General features: G+C 34.6%; 5 protein-coding genes across 11 annotated transcripts; all 5 read right to left on the bottom strand.

Moving 5' to 3' along the window:
• Window positions 1-1,415: 1,415 nt before the first annotated feature.
• LOC133700658 (UPF0481 protein At3g47200-like) lies at window positions 1,416-2,947 on the bottom strand. Its single transcript, XM_062124251.1, has one exon. The coding sequence runs from the start codon at window positions 2,869-2,871 to the stop codon at window positions 1,567-1,569; it is 1,305 nt and encodes a 434-aa protein (XP_061980235.1). The 5' UTR covers window positions 2,872-2,947; the 3' UTR covers window positions 1,416-1,566.
• Window positions 2,948-4,078: 1,131 nt separating this feature from the next.
• On the bottom strand, window positions 4,079-4,944 carry LOC133702025 (UPF0481 protein At3g47200-like). Its single transcript, XM_062126204.1, has 2 exons — window positions 4,746-4,944; window positions 4,079-4,647 (listed from the first exon to the last, which is right to left on the bottom strand). Exons 1-2 carry the CDS (start codon window positions 4,942-4,944, stop codon window positions 4,079-4,081), a joined length of 768 nt encoding a protein of 255 aa, XP_061982188.1.
• Window positions 4,945-13,267: 8,323 nt separating this feature from the next.
• Window positions 13,268-13,901, bottom strand: LOC133700660 (histone H3.2). Its single transcript, XM_062124253.1, has one exon. The coding sequence runs from the start codon at window positions 13,730-13,732 to the stop codon at window positions 13,322-13,324; it is 411 nt and encodes a 136-aa protein (XP_061980237.1). The 5' UTR covers window positions 13,733-13,901; the 3' UTR covers window positions 13,268-13,321.
• Window positions 13,902-19,689: 5,788 nt separating this feature from the next.
• LOC133701342 (UPF0481 protein At3g47200-like) lies at window positions 19,690-21,672 on the bottom strand. Of its 7 annotated transcripts, XM_062125232.1 has the most exons (3): window positions 21,542-21,615; window positions 20,800-21,048; window positions 19,690-20,652 (listed from the first exon to the last, which is right to left on the bottom strand). In XM_062125232.1, the coding sequence occupies exons 2-3, from the start codon at window positions 21,034-21,036 to the stop codon at window positions 19,765-19,767; spliced, it is 1,125 nt and encodes a 374-aa protein (XP_061981216.1). In that variant the 5' UTR covers window positions 21,037-21,048; window positions 21,542-21,615; the 3' UTR covers window positions 19,690-19,764. The 7 variants fall into 7 exon arrangements, with proteins under 7 accessions (XP_061981216.1, XP_061981215.1, XP_061981212.1 ...); XM_062125231.1 differs by having other exon boundaries at window positions 19,690-21,043; window positions 21,546-21,672; XM_062125228.1 differs by having other exon boundaries at window positions 19,690-21,043; window positions 21,542-21,616.
• Window positions 21,673-25,198: 3,526 nt separating this feature from the next.
• LOC133701651 (histone H3.2) lies at window positions 25,199-25,833 on the bottom strand. The gene has a single exon (XM_062125653.1). The coding sequence runs from the start codon at window positions 25,732-25,734 to the stop codon at window positions 25,324-25,326; it is 411 nt and encodes a 136-aa protein (XP_061981637.1). The 5' UTR covers window positions 25,735-25,833; the 3' UTR covers window positions 25,199-25,323.
• Window positions 25,834-26,736: the final 903 nt, after the last annotated feature.

Here is a 26,736-nt window from a genome sequence, read left to right as displayed (position 1 = left end):
GAATCTTCTCATTAAATTCTGTGATAAAAATATTTTTTTTGTTCCTAGGATCAAAAAATTATTGAGTTGTGGGACAAGGGTTTTAAGTATTTTCATTATCTATGTACAGTGAAAGCATATTTTTAACCTTAGAAAAGATAGAAAAAATAAGCTTTATATTTGGGGTGTTTTTATATTTTCAAGCTAAGTATTTTATGTAATTAAAATAATCATAAAGGTATTTCAATATTTTCATGTTTTTGTTTGAATTTTTTAATCAAAAAAGCTTTTGGCACATGGATATGCGTCACCAAGTGGGTTGCATTCACACCATTCAGAGGATGCATATCTTTATTTACATAGTGCGGTGCATGTAGGTGTATAATAATTGTTTTTTTTTTGTTTTTTTCTTTCTTCTTTGACAGATAAAGTATATCATTGTCATCTTTTTTTGTTTTTCAACTTTAGTTCTCGTTTTTTTAATTTTTAATTTTGTTCTTATTTCTTTTATAAATTTTTTTTTTCAATTTAGTTCTTCAATTACAATATCTTATATGTTTTGTTTTTAATTTCAGTCCTTATTTTTTTAATTTCTTATTTTATTCTTATTCATTTTTATAGTTTCAGTCCTTATTCCTTTTATTTTTTATTTTGTTCATATTCCTTTTATAGACATATTTTTTTAAAATTTAGTTCTTCAATTATAATTTCTTGTATGTTTTGTTTTTAATTTCAGTCCTAATTTTTTATTTTTAATATTCTTTCTTTGCCATTTTATTGAATTTTTTTTCTTTCAATTTTTTCTTTTAATCAAAGTTTTTGTTATCTTATTTTTTATAGTTAAACCCTCATTCTTTTGATTTTTTTTCTTTTGTTAAAGATATTTCTAATTCAATTTAACCCTCCAATTAAAATTTTTTATTTTCTCTCTAATTAATGTTTTTTTTTCACCTTTATTTTTTTATATCCTTTGTGTAATTATTATTTTTTTCTAGTTTTTTTTTGACATTTAATTTGTCTTGTGCTCTTATTGTTCTACATAAGTTTTTTTTATAAAAAAATATTGGTTTTGTAATCACCTTGATTTTTTTTTTAAGTTTATCCCGATCTCATGACGTAGATCACCGATTTTGCATGTCATTTTTAGAATTGTTTTGTTTGTGTTTGATTTTTCAAGATATTATTCAAATTTATCTGTAATTTTTTTTTGTTTTATACAAGTTAACTTTATTTTTCAAAATAAAAAATATTTATTTTTAAATAGTATTGTTAATTTGTTGGGTCTTGCATAATATTTTTTAGGACGTAAGTTTATTCAATTAATTTTATTTATATTTATTTTTTATTAATTTAAATAAATAAATTCAGTAAATCTCATGCATGCCTGTAAAAAGCATAGAATAGATAAAAACAATTTCAGTTTCCAAGAGACAATCTGAACAAATTATACAGTCTTTCATTGCTTGGAATTTCTACTGAAACAACTTTGTCATTTAGAAGAAGAAAAGAAAGAAGAGAACAAGGATTATGGGTACAATTAATGCAACATGCGGATTAATTCATATGAAAGATTTGAAATTGCAGAAGCTAAACTACTTGAAGTATAGAGCAGACGGATTGGATGACAGTCAGAATGAGAACAATAACAGCTCCTGATACAGAGACTGCTGCCCATGGGGTATTGAAATAATTTTGCTTTAAATTTGCCTTCCACTTGTTCCATGGCCTTTCGCAGAATGCATTCAGATCTTTAATGAGACCTTCAAAGCGAAAACCATTAACAAAATTTTCTTTCTGGAGATTGTAAAAGAGTTTTACCACTTCCTCTTTAGATGTTAGGAAGTTTTCTATAATACGCTTTTCAACAAGTATTTCCACATCCTTACTGGCACTGACAAAGAGACCCATCAAACGGATATAGTCACAAACATAATCATATTTCAAGCTATGGCACTGCTCAAAGGCTTGCATATTCCAGATTATGATTTCTGCTCCGCGATCTAACTTTAATAGTGGGATCGCCAGTCTCCCTTTATTTCTATCGAATTTTATGTCAAGAAGATTTTTGCTTGAGCTCAGCACAAACTTGACCCCTGCTTGCTGGAGCTCCTTTACACTGGGTGCGGTTAGAAGCTCATGTTCCTCATACCGTTGCTGTTCAGTTGGCCGATGATAAATTGTAAGAAAGTCAACCAAATGTTTCACTTCGGAGAAATCTACTCTCCCCAAATATTCCCCTACTGCCCATGAACCCCATTCACGTGAAAAGAACCAATGAGTAAGCTCAATCAGTGTAGCTTTTGGAGAATTGCCGACTATAGTGGATAGTCTACACAAGTCTTGGAGGATGAAGAACGGGAGCTGATTTTCAAGCAAAAACATATCATGCCCTACTTCTAAATTCTTGTATGGAGGATAGAAAATGCTGTCTCTGCTTCCTCTGAAGTCTGTGTACTTGCACTTCAGCAAAAACATAATGACGAAGGCAGCATCCATTAATATCATTTTTATGAAGTATTCGCTACAAAACTCAATGGTTTCCGCATAGCAATTACGCAATCTTGTTTCGTTCTCCTCAATAAATTCAATAAAACCCTCTACACTTACCTCGCTCCGGGCAAGGAATTCTTGCAGGTACATTCTTTTGTGGTCTTCCATGGCTTTTAGCTTCTCTTTACCATGGTGAATTGGGCCTATGGAGACTACACGAGGCGTGTAGGCCTTTTCGTTCAGCTCGCGTAATCGCTCAGGAACTTTATATATACAACATGTGTCGGAGAAAGCATATGAGATTTGCAGCTCTTTCTTCACGGATTGGGCTAATCTGTCAATATCAAGCGAAACTTGGTGACTCGGCTCATCATTAGTGCTTGATGTTCCAACAGTTTCCATCCTGTGACAGAATTGAGATGATAGCTAGTATTAGAACAAAACAACAGAGAAAACACATGCATTTACAAAACCCAAAAAAGATTGCCTTCTCTAGCAACAAATCAACCTTCAATATATATATGGGCCCAAGTGATACAAATTAAGTGATATATTTAAATTTCTTTAATTAAAATTATTAATAATGTGCCTTGTCTGTTCCACATAATTTGTATCAAATTATATAAATTAATTATTAAAATAAATAATTATTTTATATTGTTTCTTATGAAATTTGCTTAATAAGTTGTATATAAATTTGTGAAAAGAATTCCAACAGTTTGTCGTTAGAAAAAACGATATTTTATCATGACAAAAAAAGTATGATAAAGAAATGTGCAAATAGTGTTGATAATTCTTTTCTCTTGAGAAAATTATTTTTCACACAATATTATTTAGAACAAAAAAAAAAAAAAACATAATGTCAATCATAAAAAGCCTGCTGGATAGAAACTTACATACCTAAAAGCTCTCGACAACCGACAGTTTTAGAACTTTTGCTCTGCCTCTAGTGTCCAAGGAGATGTGCCAAGAATGGTAGATTCTCCCTCTTTAATATACATTCCAAAATGTTTTATTTCTACAATGGCAAGCAAAGGATCCTCTTTTTATAATAATTATGTTTATAGAGATTTGAGATTAATTTTACATAGTTATATAGAAATTTACTCCAAACAAAATGCTAGACTAAAGGGATAAGCCTAAATCTAAAAAGAGATACGGTCATGCGAAACTAAAATAACGACATAAAATGATGTTAATTGGAGACTTACTTTTAAATTAAGCTCCAATTTTTACAAGAAATTCTCCAATTAAAAACCACTTTGTTACTTGTCAGACAGTTGGATCTCCTGTAATATTCAAACTAGTTTCAGCGATCCACAAAATGAAGATCAAGAGACCAGGCTACGTAATCCGAGGGAGAGGAAAGCTAATTCTGGACGAGATCATATTAAGTATTTAACATTGATGCTGAAATGGCGTGAAATGTTTAGCGAACCAGCTCTCTGTTCTATCAAATGGATTTGCACTTGTAGTTAATTAAAACCATACAAAGCCATAATTGTTGATTTCGCCCGCCATTTTCTTTGAGGAATATTCAGCACTGGGAGGGTTAGAATATAATATATATTCTCAAACCTCGTTTCAAGTATAGCATAAAGCACATGCTTCAAAGGTCCGGAATTTCCAGTCTCCCTCTACTTTTATTGAATTTTACGTCAAATAGATTCTTGCTCGACCCCAGCTTAAACTTGACTCCAGCTTGACGGAGCTCTGCTGCACTCGGCATGTTTAGAGTTTTGAGTTTCCTTGGCTGAGGAAGCTTTGTTGGCTGCTGACAAATTCTTAGAAAGTCTACAAAATGTTGCACTTCTGAGGAATTGATACCATTTAATGTGTTATCTGTCACCCATGAACCCAATGCACCTTTCAAGAACCCGTGGGTAAATGCAATCAAGGAATATCCTTTATAAGGGTTGGATAGCTTAAGCAAGTCATTAAGAAAAAAGAATGGAAGCTGATTTTCAAGCAAGATCATGTTAAACCTTATATCATGAATCATCCATGGTCTGCTGAAAATACGATCGTTGCTGCTCTGGAAGTCTAGAAAATAGTTTTTCAGCATGATCATAATGATGAAGGCGGCATCTAGCAGCATCATCTTCACAAAAACATCACTACTGAGTTCAATTGCTTCCGCATAACAATTACGAAGCCTTGTCTCTTCCATCTCAGTAACTCCAATCAAATCCTCCAAGCTTAATTCACTCCACGCAAGAAAACCTTTCTGATACCTTCTTTAGCACTCTTCCATTGCTTTCAATTCTGAAGTGGGCCGATAGAGACAACTTGTGGTGTGTAGGCCTTTTCATTGAACACTGGCAACCGCTTAGGAACCCTGTAAATGCAACAGTCATCAAGTAAGGGATGCAAGATCTCCAACTCCTCTCTCATAGTCTTCCCTAACTTGTAAATATCAATCGAAACGTGATCGCCTGTCTTCATCTTCTCGCTTGATGTCCCAATTATCTCCATTCTGCGGATCACGATGATTGCTAGTTTTAGCATCAGCAAATCACAAATTACAACACTTTCTAATTTTTCTTTAAATCTTTCATTAAAGAAAAAAGGAACTCAAGTGCTAGCTCAACCCTACTGAAAAAGATAAGAAGAATCATAGAAAACTGAACTGAAATTACAAGAGATCCCAGTTACTACAAGCTTAAGTTAAGCTAGCATTAGAAATAGCTTTCTGAAGGATGAGAGCATTCTGAAGTCTGTACTTAACACTCTGCATAATCCAACTAGAGAAATCATTCATGTTTATGCTTTCATTCGAGTGAACTCTCCTAGTTCTTGAAAGCCTTAGAAATATGTCCAAGGAACAATATCACATCTAAAGTGATCGATTATACTGATGTATTTGTAGCAAATGGTCGACATTTGCAAATTGTCAACATTTTTCTCAACAACCATCAACCACCCTCTCCTTTTCAGCCACTATATTTATGCTTTCCTTTCTCATGTAAACATATAGGAACGAGAGAGGAAGATTGCAGTGTGTGTGCAAGTGTGCAGAAGAAAATAATGCAACTGTGAGAGTGAAAGAGTGCAGATTTGAGAGAAACATCGAGTGTAAGAGTGAAACACTGGGTTTTGTGGGATTGTACTGGATTGAGTTGAGTGTTTGTATCATTCCTCCAATAATATACAATCTGCTGCCTCCGTGGACGTACCCGGTTTTGGGGAACCACATAAATCTGCTTGTTTGTGTTTTATTTGTGTTTCCTTTCGGTCCAGTATGCACAACAAATTGGTATCAGAGCATTAGGAAAGATTAAACACAGAAAAACACGTTTTTCAGCTCTCTGTTCAAAGTTGCAGAATTTTCAAAGTTCTTAGATCTTGATTTTGACCAGCTGCGGAGATTCCTCTCGTCAATACGAGTCCGGCGATATAAAGATCGTCTAAATCAGAGTTGAAACGAGCCCTGTAGAGCTCGCCGAAGTTTCGCCGGAAATCTACCAGAAAAAACAGTCAGTGCCGGAATTCTCGCCTGAGAAGACAGCTACGTCATCCGACACGTAGGCGATGAGTCATCATCCACGTCATCAACAGAGGGTCCACATCGCCCTGTCATCAGCCCTGTCATCAGACACGTCATCTAACAGTGACAGAATATTCTCTTGACAGAATAAGAATATTCCGTTACCAGTAAGAGAATATTCCTGTGACAGAATATTCTTTATCAGAGACAGAATATTCCTTCCCTGAGTTAACTCGGTCAGATTGGTTTTTTGGCCAACTCATTGATTTTTTGACCCGTTTTTGGCCGAGTCAAGTTGGTTTCTAGCATTTTCAACCATTCCGGATGCAACCGTGGTGTCCGTTTTGTTAAACAGCATACCGAAGTTACTGTTTTGGCACTTTTGAGCATAAAAGTGTGTGTTTTAACAAGTTCGGGATTCCATTTGTAATCCAAAGACGTCCTAATGGCTGATATTCCAGAAGAAAAATCAGCAGGGAATGCTAGTATACCTCCACAATACATCCCGGTATCGAGTACCAAATTTGAGGTGGAGAAGTTTGATGGGAAAGGTAATTTTGGCATGTGGAAATGTGAAGTCATGGATATGCTTGTCCAAATGAATTTAGATTTCACTCTAGAAGATAAACCAGAGGATCTGGATGATAAAAGCTGGGAAAGGATAAATCGGTTGGCTTGCAATTCCATCCGACTTTGTCTTGTAAAGGATCAGAAGTACGCCTTTTCAGAACAAAACTCTGCAAAGGAATTATGGCAAGCACTGGAGGACAAGTTTATGAAGAAGAGTATAGAGAATCGTCTCTACTTGAAGAAAAGAATCTTCCGGTTTCAGCACAAGAAAGGTACTTCTATGAATGAGCATCTGAATGATTTCAATAAAATGATAGCTGATTTGAAGAATTTAGATGTGGAAATCGATGATGAAGATAAAGCTCTGTTGTTATTGAATTCACTGCCTGACACATATGAACATCTCGTCACCACTTTACTGTATGGTAAAGAAAAGATTAAATTCATTGATGTGTCCAATGCTTTGGTGAACAATGAGTACCGGAAGAAGGACCAGATTGTTCACAAAGAGTCAACATCAGAAGCATTGACAGTTAGAGGCAGAACAAACCCCAGAAGATTTAGAGGGCGAGGGAGATCTCGCTCAAAATCCAGAGGAGAATCATCAAACAGATGATATCTTGCAAAAAATGAGTGTGCCTTTTGTCACAAAAAAGGGCACTGGAAGAAAGATTGTCCAATTAAGGGCAACAAGGAAAAAGATGAACCAACTGTGAACGTTGCAAGAGATGAGGATAAACGAGACTCTGCATTCATGGTCTCATCACCAGAAAACCATTCTGGTGAATGGATTCTTGATTCTGCATGTTCCTATCACATGTGCCCTAACAAGCACTTATTCTCGAGACTCGAGGAGTTCGATGGAGGAGTTGTGTTGATGGGTAATGATGATGTTAGTGAGATCAAAGGGATTGGGACTATCCATCTGAAGATGCATAATAGGGTAGTCAAGACACTAACAGATGTACGGTATGTACCTGATTTGAAGAAAAATCTCTTCTCACTTGGAGTCCTAGAATCCAGTGGTTATAAGATTATCATGTATGATGGAGTCTTAAGAGCAATCCGTGGTGCATTAGTTATCTTAAGAGGCACGAGGAAAGGAAACTTATATTTCCTGGATGGATCTACAGTTTCTGGTACAGCAGCTGTCTCCAAGAGCATAGAAGATGATGAAGCAGATAATTCCAGACTTTGGCACATGCGTTTAGGGCATGCTGGTGAAAAAGCTTTGCAAGGATTAGTCAAGCAAGGTCTATTAAAACGCGCCAAGACTGGGAAGCATGGGTTCTGTGAGCATTGTGTTCTTGGAAAACAGACAAGGGTCAAGTTTGGCACTGCGGTACACAACACAAAAGGGATCCTAGCTTTGCAAGGATTAGTCAAGCAAGGTCTATTAAAAGGCGCCAAGACTGGGAAGCATGGGTTCTGTGAGCATTGTGTTCTTGGAAAACAGACAAGGGTCAAGTTTGGCACTGCGGTACACAACACAAAAGGGATCCTAGATTATGTTCACACAGACGTATGGGGACCTTCAAAGAATGAATCTCTTGGAGGTAATCGTTGGTTTGTTACTTTTATTGATGATTTCTCAAGACGAGTATGGGTGTACATGATGAAACACAAGGATGAGGTCCTTGATATCTTTCTGAAATGGAAGAAAATGGTGGAGACTCAAACTGGAAGGAGAGTTAAGACTCTTCGGTCAGATAATGGTGGTGAGTACACTTCAGATCCTTTCTTTGAAGTTTCTCAGGATGAAGGGATCAAGCGACATTTTACTATTCGCAAAACACCACAACAGAATGGAGTAGCAGAACGCATGAACCGCACATTGGTGGAGAAAGTCCGATGTATGCTATCACATTCGGGACTAAGCAAAGTGTTTTGGGGCGAGGCATTAAGCTATGCTCGTCATATTGTTAACCGGTTACCTTCAGCAGCATTAAATGGAAGAACCCTCTTGGAGGTATGGTCAGGCTCTCCTTCAAATGATTATGACTCTATGCGTATATTTGGTTGCTCAACATATTATCATGTTACTGAGTCCAAGCTAGATCCTAGAGCCAAGAAAGCTATATTTTTGGGCTTTAGTGGAGGAGTAAAAGGTTACAGACTCTGGTGTTCTGAATCAAAGAAAGTGATTTTGAGTAGAGATGTCACTTTTGATGAGTCTAGCATGTTACATCAAGAGAAATCACAGGAGAAGGAAAAACAGTCTGGTGATGCACAACAGGTGGAGTTGGAGACTTCAGTCATCCCTATAAAAACTGTTCAGACAATCCCTACTGAAGGAGATTCAGATGAAAGTTCAGATGAAGAGGATGCAACAACTCCAGCAACCACACAACAAGAATCCATTGCAACGAGTAGACCAAAAAGAGTTATCAAGAAACCTGCTCGGTATTGTAATATGGTGGCTTATGCACTTCCGGTGATTGATGATGGAATCCCCTACACCTACAAAGAAGCAGTACAGAGTGTAGAAAGTACAAAATGGAAAGAGGCAATGGATGAAGAGATGAAATCTCTCTACAAGAATCAGACTTGGGATTTGGTACAACTCCCTAAAGGAAAGAAGACAATTGGTTGCAAGTGGGTATATGCCAAGAAGGAAGGTAATCCTAGAAAAGACAACATCCAATTCAAAGCAAGATTGGTAGCAAAAGGCTATGCTCAGAAGGAGGGGATAGATTATAATGAGGTATTCTCTCCAGTTGTTAAGCATTCATCAATTCGTATTCTACTAGCCTTGGTTGCACAGTTTGATTTGGAGTTAGCCCAACTTGATGTGAAAACTGCCTTCCTACATGGAGATTTGGAAGAGGAAATTTACATATCTCAGCCAGATGGTTTCAAAGTCACTGGGAAAGAGAATTGGGCTTGTAAACTGAAGAAGTCATTATACGGATTGAAACAATCTCCTCGCCAGTGGTATAAGCGATTTGATAAGTTCATGGCAGAACATAGATACATACGGAGTCAGTTTGATCACTGTGTATATTTTCGCAAACTTCTTAATGGTTCTTTCATCTATTTGCTCTTATATGTGGATGATATGTTGATCGCATCGAAGAGCAAGGTGGAGATTGATAGACTGAAAGCTCAATTGAGAACTGAGTTTGAAATGAAGGACCTTGGAGAAGCTAAGAAGATTCTTGGCATGGAGATTCAGAGAGATAGAAGAAAAGGCACAGTCTATTTGACACATACCCAATACTTGAAGAAAATTCTACAGAGATTTGGGGTAGATGGTAAGACCAAGCCTGTAAGCACACCTTTAGCTCCTCATTTTAAGCTAAGTGCTTCAATGTCTCCACGCACAGAGGAAGAGCGCAAACATATGGCTCAAATTCCTTATGCAAATGCAGTTGATGCATTAACGTATGCAATGGTTTGTACGAGACCAGATATTTCACATGCTGTCAGTATGGTGAGCAGGTATATGCATGATCCGGGAAAGGGCCACTGGCAGACAGTTAAGTGGATTTTACGATACATTCATGGCACAACTGATATTGGTTTGAAGTTTGAGAGGGATGATAGACTCGGGCAAAATTTAGTTGGTTATGTGGACTCGCACTATGCTGGTGACTTAGACAAACGTCGTTCCATAACAGGCTATGTGTTTACACTTGCTAAAGGGCCTATAAGTTGGAGGTCAACGTTATAATCAACAGTAGCTTTGTCAACAACTGAGGCAGAGTACATGGCAGTAACAGAAGCTTTCAAGGAAGCTATTTGGTTACATAGGTTGATTGAAGATTTGGGAATTGTTCAAGAGCACATGGATGTCTATTGTGATAGTCAAAGTGCTATTTGTCTTGCAAAGAATCAGGTTCATCATTCCCACACCAAGCACATCGATGTTTGATTTCATTTTGTTCGAGAAATTGTGGATGAAGGGGATATTCTGCTACAGAAGATTGGTACTGCAGATAATCCAGCTGACATGCTCATAAAATGTGTCTCAGGGATCAAGTTCCAACATTGTTTGGACTTGGTCAACATCTCTCGGCGTTGAGCACCTTCAGGGTGCAGCGCCATACGGCGCGTTAGAGGCAGCATTGATTGATCACGAGGATTGAATGGAAATATCTTGTCAAGGTGGAGATTTGTAGCAAATTGTCGACATTTGCAAATTGTCAACATTTTTCTCAACAACCATCAACCACCCTCTCCTTTTCAGCCACTATATTTATGCTTTCCTTTCTCATGTAAACATATAGGAAAGAGAGAGGAAGATTGCAGTGTGTGTGCAAGTGTGCAGAAGAAAATAATGCAACTGTGAGAGTGAAAGAGTGCAGATTTGAGAGAAACATCGAGTGTAAGAGTGAAACACTGGGTTTTGTGGGATTGTACTGGATTGAGTTGAGTGTTTGTATCATTCCTCCAATAATATACAATCTGCTGCCTCCGTGGACGTACCCGGTTTTGGGAAACCACATAAATCTGCTTGTTTGTGTTTTATTTGTGTTTCCTTTCGGTCCAGTATGCACAACAGTATTTCAGGCCGATATATCAATTAGAACACAAAACTATAGCATAAAACAATTACATAGTTGAGTTCCAGGCTATCAAATTCTGCTTCCTCGCCTAAGAAACACTTAAAACCCAGTAATGGAAAAGAAGACAAGCTTGCAACCCCAACATTTGATGGGGCCAGTTACTATTAAATGGAATACTTCAGGTACAGGAAGAAGAGATGTTGCGACAGCACAAAAGAGAAGTGGTCCTCTACATGCAAAAACTTGTGCCATGGCTGATGTGCCAAGGAACTCAATCTACGGCATTGTGTCTACTTTCCATGATGAGATGCTCACGAGCACCAAAGCAGGTCTTCTTGAGAAGGATTGGGTTACTAAAAGTAAATCTCTTTTCGAAACCCATAAGCTGCATCATTTCCTGGATTTCCGAGCTAGCTAGCGAGTTACTTGGTTGCTTGTGCTTGGCATCATCCAAGTATTCTTGTGTCATTTAGGGGAAACAGCATCAAGGAGATGAGCTTGTTTGTTGACCTGGAGCTACTCACAAAGCTTTAACAGGTAACTTCAATTTCGTTCTGGAGGATAGTTGGAAGTGCATCTATAAAATCATGTTGCATGATTGGAAACCTCTCAAGGGTTGAGTTGAGATGCAAAATGATTTGAATCAAATGGTAGGAGATGTAATGGCTACTAAGTGTTTGATATAAATAGTTTCACAGGATAAATGTGACCTCTGTAAGACAACTGTTTGAACATATTTTCAGAAAAACCAAAAAAACTATTAAACCTCTGCGGGAAACATCTTTTTAACCCCATCCAAATCTCTCGTTTGGTACATCTGGCTTTGGTCCCATTTTAGCATAGCTGTGAAACCTCTATTGTCTTGGAGGTTCGGTTCAAGTTCAAATAAAAAAATTAAAAAAAAAAATTAGATTGATCCGGCAAAAGCTAGCCCTCAACCCCATTGACAATTTTTTTTTTTTTTAAAAAAGATGTATTTTGAGAGGAGGGTTGAAATCTAATTTTTTTTAAAAAAATAAAATTGCATTGTTTTAACAAAAACAATTTCAAGAAAAATTAACGGGTTAAAGATAAGATTTTAATCAAGTTAGCAGTTTTTTTATGGGTTAGTCAAGTATTTTTATTTGATTTTTATTTAATCTAGATTGGTTCAAGTTTTGGGTTGGTTAGGTCCTCAATAACTATTTTTATTGGTTCAAGTTTTGGGTTGGTTAGGTCCTCAATAACTATTTTTCAATATAGTAAGGATGAATTATTAAATTTTAATAACTCTAAGGACTAAATTTATCTTATCCACTTCTCTATCTCCATGACGGTAGAAAAGAAGAGTACACAATACCGCACTTGAGGGTCTGGCTCAGTGGTCAACCGTGTGACTTGTTCCGCCCCCGTCCCGAGTTCGATCTTCTATGTACACGTCTGTCACCCCCACGGTGCCTTACCTGCTCACTGGGCTTGCAGGATGCTTAGTGGGTCATGGGAATAGTCATGGTGCGCGCAAGCTGGCCCGGACACCCCACGATAAAAAAAAAAAAAAGAGTACAAAATACCTCATTCACAAAATTTCTAACATCACCGCCTCCTCACGCACGCCCATATCACGTGCGCGCCTCTCTCATAATTTTCTAAATATAAATAAACCCCATTTAAACCTAATTTTCGATTCCGCTTCTTATTTTTCATTTATTTCCCTTTGAAGTCCCTCTCTCCCCCGCCCCAACATATTTGTCCAGTTGGTGAGGCCTAGGGAGAGCATGATCTTCTTCTTGTATAATATACCATCAATACAATGCTCGAGTGATCAAGTTTGTCCAGTTCCTCCGTTGCAATATCGTTGCCAGAGATTAACGCCATAACATACAGCTAAGGTTGTTAGATGTTTCTCAAGTGGCTAATTATGTGTTTGGCAGCCTGATTGAGTGAGAGTTCTTCTTAACATGAAAAAATTCGTTGATTTGATTATTTTCAAGTGATTTTTATGTGGTTGTAGCAAAACCATCTAATAAATTTAAAAATACATCAATTTGATGTATTTTTAGATATAATATATTTTTTTAAAATTGTGCTATTGCTCGAATTAGTAGAAAATCCTAAAGATTTGAGATATAATTACTTCTTCGTGATTTTAATCCTATGAACCATGGAGCGTGATCAATACAATGCATAAGATGCTCTATCCTTTCCATTTGGGAACAAGATTGATTAGAGAGAGATTTAAAGAGAAATCATCAAGTAGAATCCAAATTAAGCAATGCAATTTCTCATTTAATCTGGAAAAGTTTTACAATTAAGCCCTCTCTCCTCTAATCCTTCGGGCCAATTGGATATCCTTAGGCATAATGGTTACCCTCTTAGCATGAATAGCACACAAGTTGGTATCCTCAAACAACCCAACAAGATACGCCTCTGCCGCCTCCTGAAGGGCAGCCACTGCGCTGCTTTGGAACCTCAAATCCGTCTTGAAATCTTGGGCTATTTCCCTCACCAGCCTTTGAAATGGAAGCTTCCTTATCAACAGCTCAGTGCTCTTCTGGTACTTCCTGATCTCTCTCAAAGCCACTGTTCCTGGCCTGAAACGGTGGGGCTTCTTCACTCCTCCGGTGGCTGGAGCTGACTTCCTGGCTGCCTTCGTGGCTAGTTGCTTCCTTGGAGCTTTCCCTCCAGTGGACTTTCTCGCTGTTTGCTTCGTGCGAGCCATTGAAATGAGTGGATTGGGAAATTGGGATCTTGGGGTTCTGCTTGTTTCTCAAGAAAACAAGGGAAAGTTAGGGTTTTTGATGCTTAGAGATACGAGGTTCTTACAATTTTTCAAGGTTTTCCTTCTGTTTCAGCTGTTCTGTGATAAAAATTATTGCCGAACAAGGGGAAGAAACACTGCACCCCAATGGAACTGTGTTGAATCTCCTCATTAAATTACATAAAAAATTTAACAAAAATTTTAAACAGCGGGAGTTTCACTGTACCAAACATTAATTGCTATAATGAAATTATTATTTTGTTCTTGAGTTGTGAAAATTAAGCCTTAAGGCTAGGGTTTTTGATATTTTCTACTAGCTCATTGGCCATTAAAAAATTATTTAGAGATACATGTGTCATTTCTATTTTTTATATAGTACTAGAAATATTTTTTAGCCAAGAGTCAACAAAAGCTTTTTTACAATAAAAATATTTCATTGCTCCTAGGATCAAAAAATTATATAGTAGAACTATTGACTAAGGACTTTCATGATTTTTCACAAGCTTTTTTATAATAAAAATATTTCTTTACTTCCAGGATCAAAAAATTATTAAGCTATGGGACAATAGTTTTAAGTTTTTTCCATTATCCATATACAGTGAAATCACATTTTTAACATTAGAAAAAATAGAAAAAAATAAGTTTTATATTTAAGGTGTTTTCATACTTTCACATGAATATTTTGTGTAATTAAAATGATCATAGAGACATTTCGGTATTTTCACATTTTCTTTGGAATATTTTAATAAAAAAGGTTTCTAATGCATGCACACGCGCCAACAAGTGGGTGCCGTCCGCGTCATTCAAAGGGTGCATGTAATGCCACTTAGCAGTCAAATTTGGCTATTCATTGTCTCCCTGGATATGCAATCATGTCCTCATTTACATTGTGTGGCGCATGTAGGTGTATGGTTATAACAACCCTGTATTTCTACGTCCTTTTTCCATGATATATTGAAAATTTTCAGGTAATTTTTTTTGGAAAATCGAGGTTGTTACAATCTCCTTATAAATCAATTTTCACTTGATACCAAGATATTGCTCTCTTAGTATCATTAGCTTATCTCATTCTTTTGGAATAACCAATCAATATTTTCCCTCCTATTTTATGGAAGGTAATTACCGACACTAATAAATCTCATTAGTATCATTAGTCTCTCAATATTGGGTTAGACTAATCAATTACATTTACATGCCGATATTAATACAATCGATTAATATCATTAACTATTCATTTCTCATAATAGTTAATCAAATCTTATTCATATCTGGTTTACCATCAAAGTTATCGATGTTAAGAACCCTTGATATCATTGGCCTCTTTACTTGAAGTAGTTAATCATATCAGAATTGATTGTCGATACCAATGTGACCTATTGATATCATTAGCTACTCTCGACCCAGAATAGTTAATCAACTTATCTTTTTCACTAAACTATGAGTAACCATGCCAATGTTAGTAATCTTTACTAACATCATTAGTCACTCAATTGATCGGGATCGACTAAGCAATTTAAGAAATGTTGGCACCAATGAAACCTTTTCGATACCATTAGCTATCCAAATCCGGATAGTTAATCAATGTCATCTGAAATGCCGGTACCAATAGAACCCCATTGATACCATTAGTTATCCAAAACTGGATAGCTAATCAATGTCATTTGAATCTTTTATTCGTACCAATCCCCTTTCATTTTGCTAATTAACATCATATGCATTATAACCACGGTTTTCAAGTATCATTCGCACACATTCTTAGTTATTAACATTATAGTCACTAAGCATCATTCATATAACCTTGGTCACCCTCATCACAGTGCCAAGTATCAATTTATACCCTTAGCCATCCTCATCATAATGGTAAGTATCATTGTAATGTATCTTTAGCCACCAACACTATGGTGACCAATTATCTATCATTTCTCCTTCAATCTCAAAGTCATTGTGTATATCCAATCTATACAATGGTATGTAAGATAATTACATCTATTCTAAAGTTATTATGGCTAATTCCATACCTATCAATGTAAGGTAATTGTATTCATCCTAATAATAACATAATTAATTTGATACATAACAATGCATGCAAGATACTCATATTCGTTCAAACATTATCCTAACTAATGGAGGTATATTGTTGTACACAAGGTACTCTTATTCATTCCAATAATATCATCACAAGTTTGATACATGTAAATCTACATCAGGTACTCATATCTAGGGGTGAGCAAAAAAACTGAAAAATCGAGAAAATAAAAAAAAATAATAAAAAAAACCGATTAAACCGATTAAATTTTTTAAAAAACCGATCGATTTGGTTCAGTTTTGGTTTTATATCCTTGAAACCGAAAAAATCAAACCGAACCCAAACCAGAAAAACCGAGCCAAACAAAAAAAACCGGTTTTTGTTCTAAAATAACCAAACCAAAATCGGTCGGTTCAAACTGGTTTTGGTTTTGTTTTTTGATAAAAATCAAATCGAAAATAATCACCCCTACTCATATCCATTTTAATTATATCATAACTAATCGATGCACATCCAAGTATGCAAGGTACTCTTATTCATTCCAATATTATCAAAGCAATAAAATAATAAATTCTGAAATTTATCAATAAGTTTACACAATTTAAAAAGACAAGGTGCGATGCATCTACCTAGAGTATGTGCACGTATTGCCACTTCATGCAATTGTTCAATACCCATAGCTTCCCCTATACTACCAAGGATGTAGTTTTTATCAACAATACAACTAACATCATAACTTTATTTAATTCTCATTCAACTAGTATTCTCAAACTAATCACAAGGAATTCCCTTAGAATCTCATACTCTTATCCATTTTTATGTTCATATTCATTCTTATAATTTTGTTATTAAAACCATCACTTAACAATAATTTCAAGCAAAGATTAAAAATTGTCTAATTTCGATCAATTTAGCTTAACCAACCTAGAATACTATCTAGTGGTTTAATCATAACTAAAACTGTAAAAACTCAGTTTTGGACGTAATTTATCTCTATGAAAGGCTAAAACATAGAAATACAATTTTTATGAAGAAATCAACTCCAAAGTATTTTGTTTTAAGGCTCAAAATCAACAATCACAATAGCCCTTTCTTTATAGCTAAACTTTTAAACAACGAGGATTTTCATCCCTTGAAAATTCTTTTCAATCTCCAATTTATTTTCATGCATAAACAACATTATCCAAGGTCATTTGACATCATTAAATCACAAATTTAAACCAATTCTAAAACAAAACATTCATACAATTTCCCTACCTCTATAATATAGCAAGATTAGGTCAAAATAAGGAAACTCATCCCTTTGGAATTTCTCCTAATTTTTTTTACACACTACATATGTTATTATCATTGTTTAGCATTTTTAATACAATAAAACAATGAACCATTCATTTTCTTTCACTTTCTCCTCGTATAATTAAACATATACGACAAACCTTAACAATTAATATTCTTATATCATTAATGATAATCTTCATTAACTAATTAATTTTTCAAAAATATACTTATGGCCAACCTTAAATATGTTTTATTTTCCAAATTTCTTTCATTTCAATTTCTTCATGGCTCCATCCCATTCATATCCACACAACCAACAAGTTAACCTTTTATTCAATTAACATGTTCATATAGTAATGTTCCTTCCTATTCTTACACCATAATCATTCTTCCCCTCATATAAAGAATACACATTTAATCTATAACAATATTAATAGCAATAACATATTTTACTATTACATCTTCCATAAACCCTAACACCCACACAATTCTAATTTCATCAAAACATGTTTTTAATCAAGTTTTCTAAATTTTGCTAAAACTAGCAATAGATTCAAAACGCAATAAGTCATCAACCTCTGATTATTATTTTACACACAACGGTCAAATTATATCATAGAGTTGTGCACAATATATCTTAAAATCAAAATGATCCAACAGTTGGATCTTCTTAGATTTGAATAAAACCGAGTTAACCTGAAAATTGACGAGCTACTGTTTAACATTAATGAAACCTTTTCGAAGAGTGTGTTTCCGATCTCCACCATCCAGAATGAAGGCAACATCTAGATGCACCACATATCCAAATATAAACATGATCCAATGGTGGAAGAGAGAGAAATCAGTGGGCGACCAAAACTGCCTTACAGGTGTATTTCCTTTTGTTTTCCAGTAAGTTTACGATGATGATATGTTGAAAGCATTGTGTGCTTTAAAATCCCTCCGGTCCGTTAGTAGTGGAGTGTTAGAGGAATAATATATCCAAAAATCAGCATGATCCAACAGTGGATGCTAGAGATATGGCCACCGAATCATTATTGGCTCCTCCAAATTATGCACTTCTCTCTCTAGCCGAATTTTCTCTATTGTCTCTCGCCTTTTTTTTTTTCTGGGCTGCTGGTTTCTTTGCTATTTTATAGAACCCTTTTCCATTAATTACAATTTTATCCCTTAGTTATGTCTTTATATATTTTATTTTATTTTTTACGTAAATTATTTGGTTTGTTTCTACTTAAATCGCTAGTCTTTACTGAACTTCGATTGAAATGATATCTTTAACCAAGGAAGGAAAACATATTAATAGACTTCATGCAAAATTTCATCACAATCCGATGATTGAATTGAGAGCTCTGCTTTCTAATATAAAATTGATCAGTTCATGACTTTTCATCAACAATCCCGATTTTCTTATTCAATCTTCACTTAAAATCATATCAATTATAATTCTAAACCTTTAAGTTTATTTTATTATTTTGGAATATATATATTTTTAAATTTCCACCTTTATTTGTTTACCGGACTTATTACCGTTTCAAAGTAACGTCACTGATTTTTAATCGGTGCTTGCACCTTTAGTTCTACCCTTTTCATTGCACTATTCTTTATTATAATTTATTCTTTATTACCTCACTTATTCCTTAGAAACATTTCATCATTTTCCTCATTATTTTATCCATCAAAACACATTACCAATTTCTCTGTCCTTATGATCAATTCTAAACCAAAATTCATTTTTATGGAGGTCATCCCCTCCATTATATATTATTATTTATCTATTATTTCTTATCTTGGTATTCATCACTCATTGAGATCATATCACTTTCAGTCTTATGTTTACATGAGAGTTTACACATCCGCATATTTAAATTATAAATTTCTACGGTTTTACAATGGTAGTCGTTTGTTTTGTTTGTTTTCTTTTTTTTTCTCTCTCCTCTAACATATAAAGTATATCATTATCCTCTTTCTTTCTTTCTTTCTTTCAATTTCAGTCCTCTTTCTTTTAATTTTTTATTTCGTTCTTATTCCTTTTAGAAAAGTTTTTGTTTTTTTAATTTAGTCCCCATTCTTTTAATTTTTTATTTTATTCTTATTCCTTTTATAGTTCTAGTCCTTATTCCTTTTATTTTTTATTTTATTCCTATTCCTTTTATAGATATATATTTTTTAAAATTTAGTCCTTCAATTATAATTTCTCATATGTTTTGTTTTTAATTTTAGTTTTCATTCTTTTAATTCCTTATTTTGTTCTTATTCCTTTTATAGAATTGTTCTTTTTTTTCAATTTAGTTCTTAAATTATGATTTCTCATATGTTTTATTTTTCATTTTGGTCCTTATTTTTTTTATTTTTAATATTTTTTCTTTGCTATTTTATTGAATTTTTTTCTTTCAATTTCATCTTTTAATCAAAGTTTTTATTGTTTTATTTTTTACAGTTAAACCCTCATTCTTTTGATTTTTTCTTCTTCTGTTAAAGCTATTTTCTAATTCAATTTAATTCTCCAATTAAAATTTTTTATTTTCCCTCTAATTAATGTTCTTTTTTCACCCTTATTTTTTTTAGATCCTTTTGTGTAATTTTTTACTTTGTCATTTGGAAGAACAAAACAAAGAAGAGAACAAGGATTATGGGTACAATTAATGCAACATGCGGATTAATTCATATGAAAGAATTGAAATTGCAGAAGCTAAACTACTTGAAGTACAGAGCAGACGGATTGTATGACAGTCAGAATGAGAAGAATAACAGCTCCTGAGACAGAGATTGCTGCCCATGAGGTATTGAAATAATTTTGCTTTAAATTTGCCTTCCACTTGTTCCATGGCCTTTCGCAGAATGCATTCAGATCTTTAATGAGACCTTCAAAGAAAAAACCATCTGGCGACACTAAATTTTCTATGTTGAGACTGTGAAAGAGTTTCACCACTTCCTCTTTAGATAATAGCCAATTATCTATAATACGATTTTCAACAAGTATTTCCACATCCTTACTGGCACCGAGAAAGAGACCCATCAAACAGATATAGTCACCAACATAACTATATTCCAGGCCATGGCACTGCTCAAAGGCTTGCATATTCCTGATTATGATTTCTGTTCCGTCTTCTAACTGTAATCGTGGAAATTCTAGTCTCCCTTTATTTCTATCGAATTTTATGTCAAGAAGATTTTTGCTTGAGCTCAGCACAAACTCGACCCCTGCTTGGTGGAGCTCCTTTACACTGGGTGCGGTTAGAACCTCAAGTTCCTCATGCTGTTGCTGTTCAGTTGGCCGATGATAAATTGTAAGAAAGTCAACCAAATGTTTCACTTTGGAGAAATCTATTTTCCCCCAATATTCCCCTACTGCCCATGAACCCCATTCATTTGACAAGAACCGATGAGTAAGCTCAATCAGTGTAGGTTTCGGAGAATTGCCGAGTATAGTGGATAGTCCACACAACTCCTCGAGGATGAAGAACGGGAGCTGATTTTCAAGCAAACAGATATCAACCCTTACATCAAACCACTTGTATGGAGGATAGAAAATGCTGTCTCTGCTACCTCTGAATTCTGTGGACTTCCTGCAATTGTACTTCAGCAAAAACATAATGACGAAGGCAGCATCCATTAATATCATTTTTATGAAGTTTTCGCTACTAAACCAATTGGTTTCCTCATAGCAATTACGCAATCTTGTTTCCTTCTCCTTGATCAATTCAATAAAACCCTCCACACTTACCTTGGTCCGGGCAATGAATTCTTGCAGGTACATTCTTTTGTGGTCTTCCATGGCTTGTAGCTTGTCGTTACAATGGTGAATTGGGCCTATGGAGACTAATCGAGGTGTGTAGGCCTTTTCGTTCAGCTCGCGTAATCGCTCAGGAACTTTATATATACAACATGTGTTGGAGAAAGCATATGAGATTTCCAGCTCTTCCTTCACGGATTGGATTAATCTATCAATACCAGATTCCATCCTGTGACTGAACTGAGATGATGGCTAGTATTAGAACAAAACACGCAGATCAAAAAAATTGTTACCACTGAGAAATCAAAATCAATTACGAAACCCAACAAAGAGATGAAACTTCCAGCCTTAAGTTTGCCTTCACTAGCAACAATTTAACCAGTAATAATGTGCGATGTATTAAGCTTCTTTAATTAAAGTTATTAATAATGTGCCTTGTATAGTTCCACTTTATTTGTATCAAATGATATCAATTAATTATCAAAACAAATCATTATTATATATTGTTTCATATGAAATTTGCTTAATAAGTTGTATATTTGTGAAAAGAATTCTAAGAGTTTGTCGTTAGAAAAAATGATATTTTATCATGACAAAAAAAGTATGATAAAGAAATGTGCAAATAATGTTGATAATTCTTTTCTCTTGAGAAAATTATTTTTCACACAATATTATTTAGAAAAAAAAAAAAACATAACGTCAATCATAAAAAGCCTGTTGGATGGAAACTTACATACTTAAAAGCTCTCGACAACCGGCAGTTTTAGAACTTTTGCTCTGCCTCTAGTGTCCAAAGAGATGTACCAAGAATGGTAGACTCTTCCTCTTTAATATACATTCCAAAATGTTTTATTTCTCCAATGGCAAGCAAAGGATCCTCTTAGATAATAATTAGTTTTATTCTATAATATTAATTATTTGCGAGATCTAGAGTTATGAGCAGTTATACAGAGATTTATCCCAAACAAAATGTGAAAGATAAGTCTAAATCTGAAAAGAGATCCGGTCATGTAAGATCAGGATAACAGTTTAAAATAATAATAATTGAAGATTCAACTACTGGATTGAGATTAAAAATTTATAGGAGATTCTACGGAATGTTTTCCAATTTAAAACCATTATGTCACTTATCAGAACGTTGAATTTCCCTTAATATTCAGACTAGTTTTAGTTTCAGCGATTCCCAATATGAAGATCAATAGAACAGGCTGTGTAATCTGAGGGAGAGGAAAGCTAATTCTGGAGGAGATAACTGCACAATCTATAGCTAGACCGATGACCAAATCAATCTCTTCATGAAGGATTTAACATTGATGCAGAAATGGCGTGAAATGTTTAACGAACCTCTCTCGGTTATATCAAATATATGTTAAAAACATAAAAAGCCATAATTATTGATTTTTCCTGCCATTTTCTTTGAGGAATATATATTCAGCTAGAAGGGTTAGAACATGATATATATTCTCAAACCTCGTTTCAAGTATAGCATAAAGCAAATGCATCAAAGGTGGAAGCATTTTCTACAATTATAATGGTTGACACGCTAACAATATTCTATTATAAACCTCCTGTGAAGTACAAGGTATAGCATAAAGTGTTATCAATTGATATGGTGTATAATTGATAGAAGGTAAGGTTCTTAATATAAACTTAACATTCTTATTTATGTTAGTTCTAAAATCCTTTATAGAAAGGAAAACCTCATTAAAACTAAGATTATTTATAGGAAATGATTCCTAGTTAAGACTTACCTAACTAATAAAACTCATCTAGTATTAGGATTTATAAAAAGTAGAGTATTAATTAAATTTCATCTAGCGTGATGGTTTGGACTTTGCAAGAAGATGCATTTTTTAGGTCTATAACCAACAAATCAATTACATACCATTATATATATATATTTAAAATACTTGGCTTAATAGTCATGGTGTAAGGGTAATCGTTTAATTTTTTATTCATATACTTTGGTTTAGAATTTAATCACCTCAATTAAAGAATGACTTGATTAATTTGTTATTCCAAAAAAAATATCAAAATATTGTTTTTAAATAAAAATCAAATTATTTTTAAAATAAAAAGTTTGATTTTTCAAGATTCGGGGGGGGGGGGGGGGAAGCTTTTGGTAAGAAAATGAATTGAGGATATGACATCATGTAAAGCTGTATAGATATATTTGTGAGTTCTTATAGGGAATTTTTTTCAAGATTTATGACAAAGTAAATCAAAGGAAGATACATAATTGAAGGACAAATTTATTATTTTATTGAAACTTTAGAAAAGAAGTTTAACAATAAAGATTTTATGCCAACATCTTGAGCTATAATTTCTAGCAAGGTAATACATGAAAAGGACTAAACACATATCTATCATTGATTGAAATTTTCTAGAATATCTCAAACATTCTTCTCATATGAACTCATCGACAGGGGTCTCTTTCTAATAATCAATTGGGGTCATGTGTAGATCATTCTTGGCCTAATGACACCATAGTTTTATCTTCAAGATAGTTGATTTCTAGGAACCAGTGTGAAGAGGTCAACTATAAGGAGGGTAGATGTTCTTTGTAGTTTTTTCTTTTACTTTTGTAACCACCTTCGATATTATGAATCTTAGATTCTTTTCTTTTTCCAGTGAAACCGTTCTTCTTAGTCAGGTTAGCAATCTTATCTAACCCAATAACTTGTTCAATCCTTTCAGCTATAACAACCAGGTCAGTGAAATGTTGTGCAGAGCTTCTAGCTAAATATTTAAAGTATGAGGCCTTAAAAGTGTTGGAAAAAAAAAACTGATCATTTTTTTTCAACAAAGAAAGATTAATCTGTGAAGTTGTCTCACGTTATCTTTGAACGTATTCCCTTATAGATTCCTTGTTGTTCTTCTTCATAACTTGTAAGTTTGAATTATCAAATTCCATATTTACATTGAACTTATATTACCTAATAAAGACATCATTCAAATCCTTCTATTTTTTTATATTGGTATTGTCTAGCCATATATATCAAATGAAGACAGCATTACTCAAGTTATCTTGAAAAAAATGAATCTTTAGCAAAATTCGAAGAGTTAAACCTTTTATGACGAAGGCGGCACCTAGCAGCAGCATCTTCACAAAAACATCACTACTGAGTTCAATTGCTTCCGCATAACAATTACGAAGCCTTGTCTCTTCCATCTCAGTAACTCCAATCAAATCCTCCAAGCTTAATTCACTCCATGCAAGAAAATCTTTCAGATACCTTCTTTTGTACTCTTCCATTGCTTTGAATTGTTCCTCGCCATGATGAAGTGGGCCGACAGAGACAACTTGTGGTGTTTAGGCGTTTTTCATTTAACACTCGCAACCGCTCAGGGACTCTGTAAATGCAACAGTCATCAAGTAAAGGATGCAAGATCTCCAACTCCTCTCTCATAGTCTTCCCTAACTAGTAAATATCAATCGAAACTTGATCGCCTGTCTTCATCTTCTCGCTTGATGTCCCAATCATGCATCTCCATTCTGCGGCTCACGATGATTGCTAGTTTTAGCATCAGCAAATCACAAATTACAACACTTTCTAATTTTTCTTTAAATCTTTCATTAAATAAAAATGGAACTCAACTGCTAGCTCAACCCTACTGAAAAAGACAAGAAGAATCATAGAAAACAGAACTGAAATTACAAGAGATCCCAGTTACTACAAGCTTAAGTTAAGCTCGCATTAGAAATAGCTTTCTGAAGGATCAGGGCATTCTGAATTCGAAGCCTGCACTTAACACTGCATAATCCAACTGGAAAAATCGTTCGTGTTTATGCTTTCATTCCAGTGAACTATACTAGTTCTTGAAAGCCTTTGAACTAAGTCCAAGGACCAATATCACACATCTAAAGCGATCGATTATACTGATGTATTTCAGACCGATATATCAATCAGAACACTACAACTATAGCGTAAAAAAATTACATAGTTGAATTCCAGGCAATCAAATTTCCGCTTCCTCGCTAAGAAACACTTAAAATTTTAAATTCATTTATTTTATTTTCAAGATTTTAAAATTAATTCTATAAAGAATAAAAAAAAATCAATATAATTATGGTGATTAATCTCAACAAAAAATATATTAATTTTTAAAGAAACTAAACCTTGTATAAGTTATACATTACATTAAACTAGTAGAAAGTAGAAACTCATCAAAACCTAAAATATCTTAACAATATAAAAAATAATATAGTAAAAACAATAAAGATAGCACCCCACATCACAAATTAGCCTCCTTCAGCCAGTAAATTCAACCAATTAAATAACATGGTAAAAACAATAAAGATCTGAGCATGTCTATTAATCAACATACTAACTAATCCGTTGATTATAAATATATATTCCATTGATTATAAATATTGCATCTGCTAAGATTAAAATTCAAATTAGGCAACGCCATTTGCCATTAAATCCTGAAAAGATATACAATGAAGCAAGCCCAAAATGCTCAATCTGCTAAACGAAAGGGATCTCAGCAGATGTTGCTGATCCAACTTCACTAAGCCCTCTCTCCTCTAATCCTACGGGCTAACTGGATATCTTTAGGCATAATGGTGACCCTCTTAGCATGAATAGCACACAAGTTTGTATCCTCAAACAACCCGACAAGGTATGCCTCTGCTGCCTCTTGAAGGGCTGCTACGGCACTGCTTTGGAACCTCAAGTCTGTCTTGAAATCTTGGGCAATTTCCCTCACCAGCCTTTGAAATGGCAGTTTCCTTATCAACAGCTCCGTGCTCTTCTGGTACTTCCTGATTTCTCTCAGCGCCACTGTTCCTGGCCTGAAACGGTGGGGCTTCTTCACTCCTCCGGTAGCTGGAGCTGACTTCCTGGCTGCCTTGGTGGCTAGCTGCTTCCTTGGGGCTTTTCCTCCGGTGGATTTTCTTGCTGTTTGCTTTGTCCGAGCCATTGAAATAGGTAAGTTGGGAAAATGGGGTTTCGGGTTTATGTTAGGGAAACGAGGGAAAGTTAGGGTTTTGAGTGTTTTTGGTGGGTAGAGATAGGAGGTTATGACGATTTTTATAAGGCGAGGGGAGAGGTGATGGAGGAAGGAAGGAGACAGTGGAATGGGATTTGAGCCGTTGATCGGGAAGCCAAAGGACGGTTGTGATGGAGATCCGAGCGCATGTGAAGCGGCCAATAGGATTGCTTCTTTCAGGCGGGCTCGTTTTTAATCTTTTGGAGCTCCTTACCTTTTCTCTATGGGGAGACTTTCTGGACCATGGATTTCGAAGGGATCCGCGGTTGTGAATGTTTAGAGAAGCGTGGTGAGGATCGCCATCTGCGTGCTCTGTTGAGTGGCCAATAGAAATGCTTAATTTGCTTCCTTTTTAGCGATTTTAGGAGATTAAATATGGACCGTTGATTTGCTATTGAACGTACCTGGATGTCGTCATGGATTAATCTATATGATAAACCATAATTATTTAATCGATGTGATAAAACATAGTTTAGACTTTAGTGGGTTGATTTGAGAATTTTGAGATTAAAACTGATGATATTATCATATTTTTAGCAATTTAATTAAACTGATGAAGCTCAATTAAACCAACAACAAGTTAAAATCATCATAGGAAAAAATAAACTTTGCATTTGCGATGTTTTTAAATTTTCACATCAATATTTTGTGTATTTAAAATCATTATAGGGATATTTTGATATTTTTACATTTTCATTTGAATTTTTTAATAAAAATTGCTTTTGGAACATGCACGCGCACCAACAAGTGGGTTGTATTCGCACCATTCAAAGGATGCATGTTCTCATTTATATGGTGTGCCATGTGTAGATGTATAATAATTGTTTGTTTTGTTTTTTTCTCTCTCTCATATGATAGATAAAGTAAATCATTGTCTTCTTTTATTTTTTTTTTCAATTTCAATTCTTATTTTTTTAATTTTTTATTTCATTA

The sequence above is a fragment of the Populus nigra genome, chromosome 8, assembly GCF_951802175.1.
Source record: "Populus nigra chromosome 8, ddPopNigr1.1, whole genome shotgun sequence".
NCBI classification, from domain to species: Eukaryota; Viridiplantae; Streptophyta; class Magnoliopsida; order Malpighiales; family Salicaceae; genus Populus; species Populus nigra.
Note: the sequence above shows the minus strand (reverse complement) of the source record. Positions and strands in the feature narration are given on the sequence as shown.